Below are 19,222 nucleotides of genomic sequence, written 5' to 3'. Positions count from 1 at the left end.
TCAACGGAAGTAAGGATTTAAAGTCATAAAATCTATGGGGTATTTTTCCAATCCTATAATAAAATTTTATTACCCAAACGACCGGAACCTATTCACAGAAAGGGTCTTGAGTAAGTGTACTTCAATGGTCAAGTCCAGGTAAAATGCATACGATACGATACGGCTAACTAACAAGTATTTGTCATCCCGACAAGGCCGGTATTTGAACAAAATATGCATTAAAACTCATATTCGTCGAAAAAAGCATTAAATAAGCATATAAGTTTTAATATGCATAAAATTGAAAAAAAAGCAAATAAGCATAAAAAAAATGTGTCAAATGACTCCAAATTGTATCATAGTTACAGATATAAAAAAGTTTTGAAGTGCTTACATTTTTCACAAAAAGCATTAAAACTAGAAATCCGCTCTCTAAATATCATTGTTATGAAATAAACCCATACGCCGCCCCGGTACGACGCCTATGGGTCTTATAGTATGTATGTGTTTCTTCTAGTATGTATAATAATATGACTCATCGGCCGCACAGTGCCGCGTTCTCTAAAGGAAAACCTGGAAGCGGATGTCGCGACGGGCCCAGAAAACCCTCGAAGTGGCGTTCTCAAACCCTCGAGAGGAACAAATAGATTCAAGTAAGAAGTATTCTAAACCGTGGTGTGATACAAGTGAACTATTACTGTTATCGTAATTATTACTGTTTATTCGTCAATATTTAAAGTAATATTAGTGAAACTTGAGTTTTCTTTTCTCGTGTAAAAAACTGGTTTTTCATTGTAAGTTTTTATTTGCTTGCTAATTGTCCGGTCCTTTTTTAACCTCTTAACCTCTGTTTTGATCTTACACATCATAACCTCTCCGTTGCTTTCTTGTCTGTTTCTTTAATAAGTCCCCACGAAAAGCACCGTAGGGGTGAAGTGTGTGTCCCCGTCTTTTGATCTTTTAATCCAAAATTTAATTTTCAAAAATTATTCTTTTTGTATACATAATGAATTCTGTTTGTTGTAAATTTAAGAGTTTGGTGGTTAATTCTACATCTTGTTCTAAATGTAAGAATGTATTTCATTTGAGCTGTTTGCGTACCTTCAAAAATGATTCGTTAATTGCTGATGATGTAAATTCAACTCGATGTGATAAATCCAGTAAAACTGACCTTGAAAATACGACGATCACACTCCTGCGTGAACAGAACGAGTTTCTTAGAGCGGAACTTGATGAATTGAAGAAGTCCTTCAAGGATTCTGTTAAACATATTTTAGATGAAGTTGAGGAACGCGTATCCATGTTATTTGAGAATTTACGTGATGATCTAAAATCATCTATTACGACGTCTGTTAGACAAGAATTTGATGGTTTTAAGCCTGTGGTAGATACTATTTTTAAAACCAACTTAGGGTCAATTTTTACTAACCAAACACCTGCTTATACACCCTCTGAAACTGATAAACCGTATCTGCCCAAGTCTCAACTATTTAATCGACGTAAAATTATTTTACTGGCTGATGGCAAGGGACGTAATTGTGTCAAATTACTCAACGAATATCTATCACACAATGAATACGACGTTTCTTCCATAATCAAGCCCAATGCATCTTTTGAAATGATAGTTGCCGATAACATTTCGACGGTTCACTGTCAAGACATCGTTATGATATTTGGCGGAGATGTAGAAGTATCAAGTGGCAAAATACTGAATCATAATATCTTCAACGACTTAGCTTCTGACAAATTTAAAAATACTAAGATTATTCTTATTGGTTATCCATTTTCGCCAGATCGTCCCGTCTTAAACAAATTTGCATATGAGATTAATTGTCAATTACATAAAATTGCAACATCCAAAACGCATAATAATATATTTTTCCTTGATGCAAATAAATTTATATTTAGACAGTTTCAATCGCATATTTCCATCAATGACGCTACTAAGAGAATTATAATATTTTCTCTTGTTAATTACTTATCTCGAGGCAATGTTGATGCCCTAAATACTGCACCTATTTCTCCGATAAGATGTCAACGTTATACTTCAGTTCCTAGAAATGAAATATTTACCACTCCAATCAATAATTCAACTTCTATGCACGGTAAACCTCAGTTTTTTCGAGTCGGTTCGACTGCGTTCCCAAATTTTAAATAAAAATAACTTAGTTTCACGTCTAACGGCATCCAATTCTCTAATTCAAAACACTTCACTTAATAGTACTTTTACCACTACGACTCTGAGCTTTTTATATCAGAATGTTAGAGGCTTATAAAATTCCAAATTTGACTCATTTTCTAACAACTTATTATCTTGTGTTGACGAGGTCGACGTTTTCATTCTTACTGAAACATGGTTGCATGAGGACGTTGCAAATTCAGAACTATTTCCTGACAACTATTTCATCTTTCGCTGTGATTGAAAGTATAAACATCTGGGTGTTGCCAGAGGTGGCGGAGTTTTGATTGCCATCAATAACAAGTTTTCGTGTTGTACAGTTGACGTTTCCAATATTACCAACGCGATTCCATCCATCGACTTTGTGGGAATTGAAATCTTTCTCTCCAATTACTTGCATTTTTTTATCTTTACTGTTTATATCCCTCCATCTGTATCTATTACTGATTATGTGGATTTCTTTGATCTCGTTAGCAGTCTTGATCAAATCCATAACAATCTTGTTTTCTTCGTAGGTGATTTTAATACTCCTAAGTTTGGATCCGAATTAAACAATAACTTCAGTCACTGCCTTAATAACTTTGTATCATTTTGCGGCTTCTGCCAATATAATCATATTCTGAACAACTACGACAGTTTGCTTGACCTTATATTTTCTACGTTTCCCTGCACCGTTTTGAGATCTGATTTTTTCCTGGTACCAGAAGATCCACTTCATCCTACATTATTAGTCCATATTGATTTGGTACCTTGCAAGAAAAGTAACAATTTCTGTTTTAACTCTGATGACGCTGGTTTTAATTTTAGAAAAGCTGATTTTCCTTGCCTTTATGACTTATTATTAAATTATGACTGGTCCAATATATACAATTTTAACAATGTGGATGACGCCTGTGAACACATGTACACTGTCTTATATTCTCTATTTGATTTGTGCGTGCCCAAAGTTGGCTCTTCCAAGAAAACACGACGCATATACTCTCCTTGGTTCCACAAAGAAATTATAAAATGTCTTCGACTCAAATCGGTCATGCGTAGGAAATATGCGAAGACTCATAAACTGTACTTTCATGACCAGTTTCGGAAACTTAGATCTGATGCTAAGAAACTGATCACTAACGCATATACCGAATACCTATTGCAGATGGAAAAGAACATTACCCTGGATCCAAAAAAGTGTTGGTCCTTTGTCCGCTCAAAGAGAGGTGTTACGCGTATTCCCGGTACAATGTTTTACAACGATGAATGCAACTCTGATCCTAATATTATTGTTAACTCCTTTGCTCATTACTTCAAAAGTGTTTTTATTGACTCTTCACCTCTCACAGACGATGTTATTTTCACGAAGGTTAACAACACAGTATCGGTTACATATATATCTGAAGATGAAATTATTAAAGAATTGAAGCGTATGAAGAACTCTATGACTTCTGGACCTGACAGCATCCCAAGTTTTTTATTAAAAGATTGTGCCCATGTTCTCTCTAAACCGCTTTTACATATCTTTAATATTATGTTGAAGTCATCTACATTTCCTAATATCTGTCCGGTACTAAAGAAAGGGGATCCCTCCCAAGTCACAAACTATAGGCCCATATCCATATTATGCAATTTTTCCAAAGTATTTGAGAGCATCTTGTATGCTCGTATTTATACTTCTGTTAAAAATTATATTTCTGAATATCAGCATGGGTTTATGCAAGGAAAATCCACCATTACTAATCTAGCATATTTCTCTCAGTTCGCTTCTAATGCGCTAGATAGAAATAGTCAAGTTGATGTTATATATACGGATTTTCAGAAGGCCTTCGATCAAATTGATCACTACGTCCTGCTTAACAAACTTGAAACCTTTGCTTTCTCTAACTCTCTTCTTGTTCTTCTGAAATCTTATCTTCTCAATAAGCGTCAACAAGTTGTACATCGTAAATTTAAATCTATAGTTTTTGTCTCAACATCAGGTGTCCCCCAAGGATCCAACTTTGGACCCCTTTTATTTCTAATGTACATCAATGATATTACTGACGCGCTGGAACCCTGTAATAAATTGCTCTTCGCTGACGATTTAAAGATCTTCATGGAAATCGTGTCAATTGCTGACTGTGTCACATTACAAAATTGTCTCAATGTTCTATCCAAGTGGTGTAGTTCTAATCGTCTTCGCCTTGTATCCTTTATATAAAAACTCAATTACAATATATACCCATATTCAATTGAAGGAACAGTATTACACCGCAATTTCAATTTCAAAGATTTAGGTAGGTATCCTGTTTGATGCTCAACTTATGTTTAAAGAGCATGTATTTAATGCTATCAATAAGGCATTCAAAATCTACGGTTTCATATATATAGAAACTGTCGAAATTTTACCAATTTGATCATTTTGAATACCCTGTTTTGCTCATTGGTGCGACCTCACCTTGAATATGGTGCGTTGATCTGGTACCCCATCTATAGAACATATAATATGTCCATTGAAAAAGTGCAACGACGTTTTTTAAAATTTCTCGCCTTCAGAATGGACGGTGCTTATCCTGTACGTGGCATCGATTACAATATTCTCTTGAATAGATTTCAATTTTCTTCTCTAGAAACTCGAAGAATATTAACAGTCTTGCGTTTCCTATATAAGTTAGCTCATGGTAAAATTGATTGCCCTTTTATCTTGGGTTTTCTTCGGTTTAATGTTCCTCGTCCTGGAATGCGTTACGCTCCGTTGGTCAAGCTCTCTTACATCCGACCAATATAGCAGTCAAAGCTCCAGTAGCCGTATTGATGTCCACATACAACGTTCTTTGTCCAGATTGTGATTTACACCATGACTCAATAATTTCGATTCTAAATCATGCTCGTGCCGCTTTAAGTGTTGTGGAAACGTGAAATGTTCTGTTGTCTCTATTATGTATACCCTGTCATTTTATTGTGTTATTTATTGTATTTTATATTGTACACTTTGATCTCTGTAACTGGGTTTTTACCTGTAGAATGATCAATAAAGATTAAAGATTAAAGATTTAAATAGAGGCCACCGTAGGGAACTATTACTCAGTCAATTCAGTCCACGAGAATACAGTGAAGTTGCGCGGGAATTATTTTGTACATAATCGCTTTGTAATAAGTCGTGTAAATTCGAGTTAGTAAATCAACGTAACATTATTATGTGATCTGCAAAGATATAGATTGGGATCACTTTGGTGTACCCAGCATATACTTTTTAATTATGTTTCTGCAATCCGTTATTATATCATCCACTGCGTATATAAATAACAGTGAACTCAATATTCCTCCCTGTCTGCCTACTTTCACTGTTTCAAAAGATATTGATTTTCTGTTTCGTGCCCCAGTTTGATTTATTGTAGTTTAGTATAGGCTTCTAAAAGTTCTTATTAAGTCTAGATCTATTTTTTTGTTAAGATATGTCCAGATTGTTTCTCGTGTAATTGAGTACAGTACAGTCATATCAATAAAACTTAAAAATACTATTTTCTTTTTGTTTTAATTTTTTTGGGTTCGCTTTATTCCTCTTCTGTGAGTTTTTCCTCAATTACCATTTCACAGGTTTTTTGTGTAATATAAATATATTAGAGAGATCCCTCTGTAATTCCCGCAGCCTCTTGCGTAGCAAATATTATTTAAATTTTATAAAATAGCGTATACTCCTGTACTTGTGGTTTATGAATCCGCTTTGATTTTTGCCGCAATTGCTTCACAAAAATGTTTGTGCAATATTTGCCACGTGTTTCAAGTAGCCGATTTCTAATTTACGCAAGAAAGAAGTACTTCGTGGTCAGCTGGTTAAAGCGTTGACCTTGATCGTTTTTATTAATTTAATTTTATAATTTTTCGAAGAAGCTAGATTTATTGAGTGTGCTTCAGGTATTTTCCTTTCTGTTCAGACCATGTTAAGCATTTTGAGTAATTCTTCTGGGTGCGATGCCTAATTCTTCTTGTTTTTACTTCTCAAGCGTAAGCTAAGGAAGTATTATAATATGGGCCATCGGACGAATGGGGTGAGGGAATAATAAAAAAACAGAGGAAAAAATAGATAAGGAAATTCCTTCAGTTAACTTATTAACTAAAAAAAGGAATTATGTTTTTTATTACTATTATTATTATTAATGTAAATTGGGTAACCCCTCACTGGATATTCACCATCTAAGGCATAACCACAACGTCAAATTCGTTTTCATTCGTTTAAACAACTGCTCTTTTTAGCGTAACATTCCAATCCCTCTAATCTCACGAAGTCGAATAATTGCCTATACCCTATATTATTGACTGATTTTCTTATTTTTAAATTTTCAAATGCGATTTCACGGCGATGATTGTTTTAATTCTCTGTGGGAAGTTTAAATTTCAAATTTAGAACACCACACTGCACAATGTTTTGGCCACTCAATATTTCCAGAATCTTTTGTGAACAAACAACTTCGCCAAAAGCTCAACTTTTCCCAGTGAATTTTTCGAATTGTTGATTTCTCTCCCCACAAGTTTTTTACCGTTTTCTTTTTTTGGAAATTCCTACCATTTTTCCAAAATTCCCGAAATAAAGTATGACAACACAAACACTATTTTTTCCCAATTTTTGGCCAACCACTATTTTTGGAAGTGCTAAATACAGGGCTTTTAGATGTTCGACTGCAATTTTAGCTCGATACCATTAACCCTGTGACAACCCAAACATCCAGCTTTAAAGTGACATGTGAAAAAAATTTGAAAAGCCCGCGAAAGTTTCAAAAATTCAAAAATTTGGCTAGGAACCGCGCCCTCCGCTTCTGCCACATTTCTGTGTTATTTATCCCAATTCTATTTAAATATTCACTTTTTATAACTCTGATATTAAACTACAACCGAACAAGTGTTCAAGTTTCAAAAAAAGCAATGAACAACATTTGAATTCGCCATACACTCTCGTGAAATTTTTAAACAGCAAAGAATTCTCATTTGAGATTAAGATTGGACATCAGACAATTTATATGATGGAAGCATTAAGCAACAACATATTTACGTTTGCAAATTTCCTTTGAACATTTTCGAGCAAAAAAACTATTGCTGTTCTGTAGATAGTTACCATTTCGTATCGCAAACCCTAATGTTTTATCAAACCAAACACCTAGGTCCTTAAAACCCTTTGTTCTCTTTTAATGTAACTACCTTCAAGCGAGTACTTAATCAAAAATAATATCTGAAGATTTTCGAGACAAAGATAAATGTGACATTTATCTTTGTTTAATGTCAGATTATGGGTTGGAATTCCAGTCTACAATAGGTTCTTATACTACTCTGCAATTTAGTGCAATCTCCAATAGAGTCAATACGTTGACAAATTTTTATCATTTATGAAAAGAACAAACAACAAAGGTCCCAAGTCCGAGCCTTGAGATACCCCTGTACTGTACAAAAAGCGAATTATTTCTGAAATATCACTCAAAGGGTGTCATTCAATCATTAGAAAATCCAAAGTTGTTCAATTTTGTGATGAGTATAGTATGAACTATGCCATCAAACGCCTTAGTGTAATCAAAGTATAAGACATCAACCTGTTTGTGATTATCCAATGATTCACATAAGTATTGTGTAATTGTCACTAAATTAGTTACAATGGATCTTCCAACAATAAGGCCATGTTGGTGAACGGGGATGTAGCTATATATTTTGTTATGCAAGATAATTTCAAATATTTTACAGAAATTGTTGATTATAGATAGCTACAGGTCTATAGTTTTTCATGTTAGAACGATTGTCACTTTTGAAAACAGGTTGTATGCGGGAGATTTTCCACTTCGAAGGAAAAACACACGCTGCTAATACTTTATTAAACATTATTTTGAGAGAATACTTGAAGGACGATTTACAATCGAACACAACAAAGGAAGGAATTAAATCTCGTCCGGCCGTTAAATCAGCTTTTAAGTTTGTAATGGCTTACATTACCTCCTCTTCACTAATGTTGTTCTTAATGTATAAAATATTAGGACCTGGATAAAGATTTAGGAGTGTTATTTGTGTAGAATAAACCCTATCTATTGTCTAAAATATTCCTTGCCGTTCTATTTGACTCTCTCGTTTTCGCGGGCGCTCACCACCTAAGATCTGTGTCTCCGGCTTGAAAGCAACCCCGGCGTTCCCTCCCCCGGAAAAAACCGAATTAGAAAAATAATTTGAAAAGTTCTCAACAATGTCTTGCGGATTTGACATAGGATTATCATTGATTTTCATGACAGGGGGAACAGAAGTTGATTTGTTTAGAGAATTAAGAAAAGTGCAAAATCGCTTAGGATTTGTTCTGAAGTCTTGATTCAATTTCTTTGTGATTCCTGTACGCCCTATTTTCAGCATTGCTCTCAGTTTCTTAAATTCATTGTAATATTGTTAGTTTTGGATTGTTTAAATTTCAGTTAGAATTTATATTTTCGCTTTACAAGTAGTATTAACTCTTGTAAACCAGATAGAATAGGAACCTAAAGATTTTAATTTTTTTGGAACATTTTTATCAAAAGCTCGTTTTAATTTTGTATAGAAGCTAGAAACAATAGAATCAACGTACTTTTTATTAATGTATCTTAATTATCTTATTTACGAAATAAGAATTTTAATTAGAAACAGAAAAATGTGTTAAAATTCAGTTCTAATCTGGCAGGTTGGCATTTAAATAAACTTAAAAAAAAATAAAATTATCAATTTTTGTATACATGAAAAGAAATTGGTCACTTAGAATACCGAAATTTTAAAAACTTTATATCTGCATATCATTCTAAAAATAGAGGTTAAAATGAGGCTGTCGTTTCATCGAACGGTGAAAAAAACCGGCTAACTTTATTTTACACATATTTTAATGAAATATTTAGAATAGATTGAACAGAATAAAATACTAAATAAACCAGGTTATAAACAATTAATAATATATAATTTAAATATTCTTGGCAAAAAAATAAAAAAAACGTCATTTTTTCTCCTGCACGAAAAATCGAAAGAAAAAAATTGTCTGAACATAGAAGAAGAAAAAGAGTGCATACAAAATAAAATAAAATACTTACAATACATGTAACAAGACGTCAAAAAATGTTGATAAAACAAAAAGTAAGACAAAATTACCGATCAAAATAACCTTCATAAAAAATAAAAGCAATGTTAAAAAACAACATCCAATTTAAAATTAATACAAAATTTTTAATAACGATGCAATTCAACATTACAAAGGGTTAATAAGTAAATAAGATTTAAAAACTACTAATCAGAAAAATATCTGACGAGATATTAGTGTTTGAGTTTTTGTTGAAACAAACATATTGTTACGTTGTTCAGTGAACTAAAACCGGCGTGGGTAATACTCGACAATGTATCTTACTAACTTGAATTTACACGACTAACTATTACAACGATTATCTACACCGTCGTACCGGGGCGGCGTATGGGTTTACTTCGTAACAATATTTATTAAGTCCTTATGTAATGATTTGTACAATACAAATAATTCTCGCTTAATATCCGGGTTTTTATATAAATTTAGAATAAAAGAACTGAAGAAATAAGGCACAATACATTTAATAGTAGATCGATACACAAAATCTAATAGCGACACTTACCCTTTAAATCCTGATTTCCTTTTCTTCCGCGTCGATCCTTGCAGACTCCTTCCTCATGGACACATTAAAACACCCGCTTTTCACTTTAAGCCAGAATTCAAATTATTTTTAACAAAAATAAACCACTTAAACTAATTTACACACCGCATACTCTCTCAACAAAGTCAAAACCGACAAACTCCTTTAAAAAACACGTCTTTCGAGAAAATATTTTAATTTTTCGACAGTTAATGCAATCCAAGAGAGCTATAATTTAAAAGGATATATTTTCAAACATGTAGAGTATTGTAATAGAATCCATCTGGCTACTTTCATGTTTTATCGACATTTCATAATCATAACCCCCAGAATATAAAAAAATTGGTCGAAGTTTATTTCGGCAATAAAATATAATGAAAAACTTAGTTATCATATAAAGTTTACATTCCTCAATATGGTTTCAGAGAGTAAATATTATAAATCACATTCTGATATTTTTATAAAAATGTAACAAAAAACTATCGCCACAGTTCTCGTTGCGATAAATTTGTTCTTCTTGTTTTATACCAACTAACTTCTCCGTCATGTCCCATAGCGTTTCCTGAAGCCCTGAAACGCCGACTGTATTATAATCACCCACAACTCGACAATCCTCAAAATGTCGTCCACTATACATTTCGATATTTTTTTCAAGAGAGCAGAAAATACTAGTTTGGGCACCTTCTTCAGCCGTCTGAAAATATTACAAAAATAACTTCATAATAATTATTACACCCACTGTATGGCAAACCTTAGAAAACCAGTTCCTGATGCTGTCAAAAATCCACCACATCGTCGTCGTTTTACAACCATCAATCTTTACAGCACCTGGATGTACAGAGTACGTTGTAACAGTGGTATTTTTTAATCTTCTAGCCAGTTCTTTTGTAAACAGTATAATATACAGCTTAGTGCGACAATACATATTAAGATCTTCAAAATTTTTGCAAATGTCGCTGAAATCAACTCTGAAGGCAAGCTTCGCCACAGCAGAAGAAACATTAACAATTCGAGCAGAACCAGTTTTTTGCATCAGTTCTTAAAAAAAAGTTTAAGGTAATGAAGAGAAGAAAGAAAAAATGTGCACTCACCTAGAAGCAGATTTGTCAGAAGAAACAAAGAGAAGTAGTTAACTTGCATGCCTAGGTAATATCCATCTTTGGATTTTCTTTGGTCTGTTTGTGCCACAGCTGCATTATTTACTAAGATATCTAGTCTGTCTTCATTTTGGTTAATATCTCTGGTAAACCCTTTAACCGACTCAAATGAACCCAAGTCGATTAGTTTTACGTAAATGTTTGTATTGTCGGTTTTTTCTATGATTAGTCGGCGGGCTTTCGCAGCTCTGTCGTAGTTTCGGCACGCTAAGATCACTTTGGCACCTCTTTTGGCAAAGTTGAGAGCTGTTTCGAACCCTATACCTGAAGAAGAAAAATGTGCGAAAATGTAAAGCTGTGACGAGAATTACCTGTGCTAGCTCCTGTAACGATGACGGTTTTGCCACTCAAACATTTTTGACTCTGACACCATCCGAATGAAAATTTTAACTTTAGTTTAAAAATGACAATCAAAGTAACAATAATTGTAAGAAAAATAATCACTAAACTCATAGTACAGCGGTGACGAATCTAACTGATGCTCTGGTTGCATTCACCTACGAAAATTTGCACCAGTTAGAAAGGTTCCAATCAACTCAATCGACAGATAAAAACACCTTAGTTTTGGGATAATTAAATCGGCTTAAAAAAAATGCCCCGGAGAAACAGGTTTTTGCAATTTGCACTACATCTGTACCGTGATGAACCCATAATTAACTACCATCACTCAGTTTTTAAAAACTTATCTGTTCTTCATCGTGGCCACATTTTCCAAATCGTTTTTTAATTATGTAAAAACCCAACCCGACCCAAAAGTCCGACTTTTACTTTCTCCGGCACAAGCCTCTAGGTAAAACAACATTTCGATTCGGATCTTCTCATTCAATTTGTGGTCTCCGTAGTCCAATAGTTTTTTATCTGTCGATCTAAACTGACCATTCGTAATTTCATTTCCATATCTCCGACTACTTGAGGGAATTTGGACCCTCTCCAGTTATTGTTATCATCCGACATTTATTTCAATTCTGCATCCCTCGCCCATACATTTATCCATTTCATTCGTTTTTATTAATTTGCACTCTTTCTATTTTTCTGTTTTTCCTCCACAGTCTGGCAAACATAATAATGATTTGCATTAATATTGTCGGACCCTCCGAGTTATCTCCGCTCTGTTAAAGCTGTCAGTTCGAGAGCGTAACATATTTTCTCCTTTTCTTCCGCTTTACTAACTTCCACCCAAAAATTATACCCCGTGTGCCTTGACCAGAGGACATCTCGACTTGACGCTGTTATTACAGACTTTGTACACCACCAGACGGCCCCAGCTTATGCATTATGGATGCGGCTGTCCGCAATTTATAAAAGGAATGTGCTTTTTGCTTGGTAAATACATACTTACTGGAGTTGAGTCGCTGCTTCTAACTGCCCGGGTTCGAAATTAGAACGAAATTAGGTCATTTAGATATCATTTAACAAGCACAAACATGGAGTTATTTATTATAATAAGAATCGTTGCTTGGTGTTATTGCAAACTCATCGGGCTGATGAAGGTGCGTCGACCGAAACACCTATGTTTCTAAATTATAATATTTTAAACCTTATCTATCACCAAAATGAAGATTAACAGGTTTTGTTCAATCTGCCTAAAAATTAAAATTTGACGATAATTCTATTTATTTTTTTTATACTCGTAAGAATTTAAACTTTTGTGACTTCATTTCATTTCAAAATTTCGCAAATTTTTTTTTTAAATATGTCATTTTCTTTTGTATCAAATATATTTAAGATTTTACGGACACACTGTATTTTAAACAAATTTTTGAAAAATTAAAAACTAGTATCTTTTATTTTTTTCTAACAGTCCTTTTTGTCAATTCTATACATTCCAGTGGAGCAATTTTTTTGTCATTCTTTCTCTCGTCTCTTGTAAATGGATAATTTCTACCTGTGTTTTACATTCTTCCATCTTTGTATACTATCTGTTTTTTTTTTGTCTGCTACTATTGTTCCTTTCTATTTTTTCGTGTCATATAATCTTAAAACAGGTTTTAGTTTTCTGAAAGTAATATTCATTTCTGGTACCACACTTGTCCAATTTTGACCCTTCTCTTAGTGTTTTATTTTATTAAATATAGGTGGGCGCCACATTACTGCATTCTCAAATTTTCGAGAAAATGGGCTGATTCGACCTTCGCGTTGTAATTCAACATTTTTACGGCACGACCATCAAGTTTACCACACGTTAGTGTTCTTATACTGGTGTAAAACGTAATGATGTAATTTAGATTATTACTGCAAACATCTCCACTATTTTTATTTTTCTTATATTTTTCAAATGAAACACCAATTTTGAATTTGTTTATAAACTTTCATTTGTTTGTGGTTTGTTTGTGTTTATTCTAACAATAATTCCTAAGAAAGCACTAAGATACAGGTGTCCCATTTGAGAAGTATAAGAAAACAATTTCTAAATTTAATCACCCTGTATCACATTATATGCTAAGTATAAAGGCTTTTGCAAAATTATCAATTTATAAACATCTTACTTCAAACATGGCTACATCAAGAATTTCTAAATATCGGGACGTATATACAGGGTGGATCACTAAAACGCAGTTCTCGATTTCTGATTGATTAATAAAAAAACAAAGTAATATAATTTCAATTATACACAGTGTTCCGCTTTCTAAGTGTAATATAAAACATATTTTTCTTTTTTAAGAAACGCCCAGCAATTTTTATGTACTCTGTATAAGCATATTTATTTTTGAAAATCCGGTGCGAAGTTGACAAGTTTCTTGAATTTTTTTACTACATTGCATTTTCAAATGTCAATATTTCACTTTTTCAAATATAACACCCTGTATTGTATTTGTATTTTTTGTTCTAGCCATCAAACATCAAAAAAGCGAAAAATCGAAAATTTTAGAATAAAAAAAATAAAATATGGAAAAATTTACAGATTCCCAAAATTTAAATATTAAAAAATGGAGAAATAGGAAAGTTGAAAAATCGGGAAATGTAAAAATCGAAAATTCGAAAAATTTTAAAATCGAAAAACCGAGATGTAATGGAATCGAGACATCAAAAAATCGTAAAATCCAAAAATTTAAAACAAAAAAATGTAAAATCAAACTGAAAAGTCAAAACTATTAAATTTTGAAAAATTGAAAAATGGAGAAATATTGAACAAAAAAATCGAGAAATCGAAGAATCTTTAAGAATTAAAAAAATAAAATACTGAAAAATCGAAAAATTGAAAACCCGAAAAGCCGAGAAATTTAAAAACACAAAACGGAAAAATCAAGGAATTGAACAATTCCAAAGCAGAAATGACGAGAAATTGGCAAGTTGAAAAGTAAAAAATCGAAAATCCAAAAGTTGAAAAAACTAAAAATCGAAAAGCTAAGAAGTCGAGTCATTACAAAATTGAAAAACTGAACATCGAGTGATAAAAACACCAAAAGATCGAGAAATCAGAATAAAAGTTGAGAAGTCAAAAAATCGAAATAGCCCAGAATCGAAAAATCGAAATTTAAATTGTTAAAACCCAAAAAACGAGAAACTGAACAATTGAAAGATCGAAACACAGAAATCTCAATAGACAGAGAAATAAACAAATTGAAAAATCGAAAAGCCGAAAATCGAAAAATTGGACAATCCAAAAACCAAAAATTTTGAAAATTGAAAAATTTTAAAAATCTAAAACCGAGAGGCCAAAAGTCGAAAAATCGAAATGTAAAGAAATCGAAACATCAAAAAATCGTAAAAAATTTAAAACTAGAAAAATGTAAAATCTAAAAAATTGAAAAATCAAGAAACTGAAAAGTAAAAAATATTAAATTTCAAGAAATTGAAAAATGGAGAAATTTTGAAGAACTAAAAAATCGAGAATTAGAAAAATCTAACAATGGAAAAATTGAAAAATCAAAACACCGGAAAATGGAAAAATTGAAAAACCGAGAAATCGGAAATTTTGAAATCGAAATATCCAAAATTTTAAAAATCGAAAAATTGAAGAATCGCAAAACTGAAAAATAAAGAAATTTAACAATTTCAAAGCAGACATGACAAGAAATTGGCATGTTGAAAACTGAAAAATCCAAACTTCGGAAAATTGGAAAATCAAAAATTTGAAAGATTTAAAAATGGAAAAGCTGAGAAACTGAATAATCGAAAAATTGAAAAATTGAAACATCGAATAATCGATTCATTAAAAGATGGAGAAATCGAAAGAAAAGCCGAGAAATCAAAATATCGAAATAGCCCAAAGTCTGTTAAATGTTAAAACCGAAAAACGAGAAATTAAACAATTGAAAGATCGAAACACAGAAATCTCAATAAACAGAGAAACAGACAATTTGAAAATTCGGAAAACCGAAAAATCGAAAACTAAAAATTTTAAAAATTGAAAAATTGAAAAAATCTAAAACCGAAAGTCAAAAAATCGAAAGACCGAAAAATCGAAACATCAAAAAACTAAAAATTCTAAAATTTAAAAGTTAAAAAATTGAAAAGTGAAATTATCAAAAAATTGAAAAATCAGGAAAGCAAAAAACTGAAAAGTGAAAAATTTTAATCTTCGAAAAATTGAAGAACCAAAAAGCCTAAAAGTCGAAAAATTGAAAAACCGAGAAATCGAAAAACTGAAAAATCGTAAATTAAGAAATCGAATTATCCAAAATTTTAAAAATCGGAAAATTGAAGAGTCGCAAATCTGAAAAATCCACAAATTGAAAAATTCTTAAGTAGAAATGACAAATAATTGGCAAGTTGAAAACTGAAAAATCGAAACATCGAAAAATTGGAAAATCGAAAAGCTGAAAAGTGTAAAAATCGAAAATCTGAGAAATCAAAACATTAAAACATTCAAAAAATGAAAAACTGAAACATTGAGAAATAGAAACATCAAAAGATCGAGAAATAGAAAGAAAAGTCATAAAATCGAAATAGCGGAACATCGAAAAATCCAAGTTTAATATGTACTTATTTTAAAATCGAAAAAACGGGAAATTAAACAATCGAAAGATCGAAACATAACAATCTCAATAAACTGAGGAATAGACAAATTGAAAAATCGAAAGACCGAAAAATCGAAACATCAAAAAACTAAAAATTCTAAAATTTAAAAGTTAAAAAATTGAAAAGTAAAATATCAAAAAATCGAAAAATCAAAAAAAACCTTGAAGTTTAAAATTTTAATTTTCAAAAAATTGAAAAACGGAGAAATATTGAAAAACTAAAAAAATCAAGAAATCGAAAAATCTTTCAATGCATATTTAAAAAATTAATCGAGACATCAAAAAATCGAAAACTTGAAAAATTGAAAAATTGAAAAATCTAAAATTTATAAATCGAAAAATTGAAAAATCAAAAAGTCGAAAAGTCGAAAAATTAAAAAACCGAGAAATTGAACAATTCCTAAGCAGAAATGTCGAGAAAACCAAAAATTTTAAAAATTGAATTGAAAAAAATCCAAAACCGACAAGTCAAACAATCGAATCGACACATCAAAAAAATTGATAATTCTAAAATTTAAAAATCAAAAAATTGAAAAGTGGAAATATCAAAAAATCGAAAAATCAAAAAAAAACCTTGAAGTACAATATTTTAATTTTCGAAAAATTGAAAAACGGAGAAATATTGAAAAACTAAAAAAATTAAGAATTCGAAAAATCTTTCAATACATATTTAAAAAATTAATCGAGACATCAAAAAATGGAAGAATTAAAAAATCTAAAATTTAAAAATCGAAAAATTGAAAAATCAAAAAGCCTAAAAGTCGAAAAATTGACAAACCGAGAAATCGAAAAACCGAAAAATCGTAAATTAAGAAATCGAAATATCCAAAATTTAAAAATCGAAAAATTGAAAAATCAAAAAGCCTAAAAGTCCAAAAATTGACAAACCGAGAAATCGAAAAACCGAAAAATCGTAAATTAAGAAATCGAAATATCCAGAATTTTAAAAATCGGAAAATTGAAGAGTCGCAAAACTGAAAAATCCAGAAATTGAAAAATTCCTAAGTAGAAATGACAAACAATTGGCAAGTTGAAAACTGAAAAATCGAAACATCGAAAAATTGGAAAATCGAAAAGCTGAAAAGTCTAAAAATCTAAAGTTTGAAAATTCGAAACATCAAAACATCGAAAAATTGAAAAACTGAAACAACGAGAAATGGAAACATCAAAAGATCGAGAAATCGAAAGAAAAGTCCAGAAGTCATAATATCGAAATAGTCGAAAATCTAAAAATCGAAGTTTAAAATTTTAGAATCGAAAAAACGGGAAATTAAGCAATTAAGAAATCAAAATTTGCGAAAATTTAAAAATCGGAAAATTGAAAAATCGCAAAACTGAAATTCAAAACATCGAAAAATTGGGAAATCGAAAAGCTGAAAAGTCTAAAAATCAAATGACTGAAAAATCGAATCATCGAAATATTGAAAAACTGAAACATCGAGTAATCGAAACATCAAAAAATCAAGAAATCAAAATCGATATCGAGAAGTCAAAAAATCGAAATACCCCAAAATCAAAAAATCGAAATTTAAAATGATACAATCTAAAAAACGAGAAATTAAACAATTCAAGATCGGACGACAGAAATCTCAATAAACAGAGAAATAGACAAATTGAAAATTCGAAAAACCGAAAAATCGAAAAATTGGAAAATCCAAAACCAAAAATTTTAAAAATTGAAAAATCGAAAAAAATCTAAAACCGCGAAGTCAAAGAAATCGATAAATCGAGAAATCGACACATTAAAATACTGAAATTTCTAAAATTTAAAAATCAAGAAACTAAAAAGTTCAAAATTTTAAGCTACGAAAAATTGAAAAACGAGAAATATTGAAAATCTAAAAAAAATCGGGAAATCGAAAAAACGTTAAATACATATTCAAAAAATCATTCGACACATCAAAAAATGGGAAAATTTGAAAAGTCTAAAATTTAAAACTTGAAAAATTGAAAAATCGAAAAGCCTAAAAGTCGAAAATTGAAAACCGGGAAATCAAAAAACCAAGAAATCGGAAATTAAGAAATCGAAATATCCAAAGTTTTAAAAATCGGAAAATTGAAGAGTCGCAAAACTGAAAAATCCAGAAATTGAAAAATTCTTAAGTAGAAATGACAAATAATTGGCAAGTTGAAAACTGAAAAATCGAAACATCGAAAAATTGGAAAATCGAAAAGCTGAAAAGTGTAAAAATCGAAAATCTGAGAAATCAAAACATTAAAACATTCAAAAAATGAAAAACTGAAACATCGAGAAATAGACATCAAAAGATCGAGAAATAGAAAGAAAAGTCATAAAATCGAAATAGCGGAACATCGAAAAATCCAAGTTTAATATGTACTTATTTTAAAATCGAAAAAACGGGAAATTAAACAATCGAAAGATCGAAACATAACAATCTCAATAAACTGAGAAATACACAAATTGAAAATTCGGAAAACCGAAAAATCGAAAACTAAAAATTTTAAAAATTGAAAAACTGAAAAAATCTAAAACCGAAAGTCAAAAAATCGAAAGACCGAGAAATCGAAACATCAAAAATCTGAAAATTCTAAAATTTAAAAGTTGAAAAATTGAAAAGTGAAAATATCAAAAAATTGAAAAATCAGAAAAGGAAAAAACTGAAAAGTCAAAAATTTTAATCTTCGAAAAATTGAAAAATGGAGAAATATTGAAGAACTAAAAAATCGAGAAATCGAAAAATCTTTAAATATTTAAAAAATTAAAATATAGAAGAATGGAAAAAATTGAAAAATCGAGAAATCGAGAGTTCAAAAAATCGAAAAATTGAAAAATTGAAAAATCTAAAACTTAAAAATCGAAAAACTGAAAAATCGAAAAGTCGAAAAGTCGAAAAATTAAAAAACCGAGAAATTGAACAATTCCTAAGCAGAAATGGCGAGAAAACCAAAAATTTTAAAAACTGAAAAATTGAAAAAATCTAAAATAAGAAGTCGAAGAATCGAATCGACACATCAAAAAAATTGATAATTCTAAAATTTAAAAATTAAAAAATTGAAAATTGAAATATCAAAAAATTGAAAAATCAAAAAAAAAACCTTGAAGTTTAAAATTTTAATTTTCAAAAAATTGAAAAACGGAGAAATATTGAAAAACTAAAAAAATCAAGAAATCGAAAAATCTTTCAATACATATTTAAAAAATTAATCGAGACATCAAAAAATGGATAAATTGAAAAATCTAAAATTTAAAAATCGAAAAATTGAAAAATCAAAAAGCCTAAAAGTCGAAAAATTTAAAAACCGAGAAATAAAAAAACCGAAAAATCGTAAATTAAGAAATCGAACTATCCAAAATTTTAAAAATCGAAAAATTGAAGAGTC

The 19,222-nt window shown here is 30.8% G+C and overlaps 2 protein-coding genes across 2 annotated transcripts; one reads left to right on the top strand and one right to left on the bottom strand.

The window, feature by feature from the left end:
- The first annotated feature begins 562 nt into the window (after nt 1-562).
- Nucleotides 563-8,248, top strand: LOC135129854 (uncharacterized). The gene is made up of 5 exons (XM_064057123.1): nt 563-654; nt 1,141-1,676; nt 2,674-4,302; nt 7,918-8,119; nt 8,170-8,248. The coding sequence occupies exons 1-5, from the start codon at nt 563-565 to the stop codon at nt 8,246-8,248; spliced, it is 2,538 nt and encodes an 845-aa protein (XP_063913193.1).
- A 184-nt stretch (nt 8,249-8,432) lies between these two features.
- LOC135130610 (retinol dehydrogenase 11-like) lies at nt 8,433-11,873 on the bottom strand. The gene is made up of 6 exons (XM_064058013.1): nt 11,796-11,873; nt 11,231-11,282; nt 10,854-11,183; nt 10,514-10,800; nt 10,291-10,456; nt 8,433-8,509 (listed from the first exon to the last, which is right to left on the bottom strand). The coding sequence occupies exons 1-6, from the start codon at nt 11,871-11,873 to the stop codon at nt 8,433-8,435; spliced, it is 990 nt and encodes a 329-aa protein (XP_063914083.1).
- Nucleotides 11,874-19,222: the final 7,349 nt, after the last annotated feature.

This window comes from Zophobas morio, unplaced genomic scaffold (assembly GCF_036711695.1).
Source record: "Zophobas morio isolate AGI-343-1 ecotype UQ-CSIRO unplaced genomic scaffold, CSIRO_AGI_Zmor_V1 ptg000017l, whole genome shotgun sequence".
NCBI lineage: Eukaryota > Metazoa > Arthropoda > Insecta > Coleoptera > Tenebrionidae > Zophobas > Zophobas morio.
This window is presented reverse-complemented; position numbering and strand designations above follow the sequence as displayed.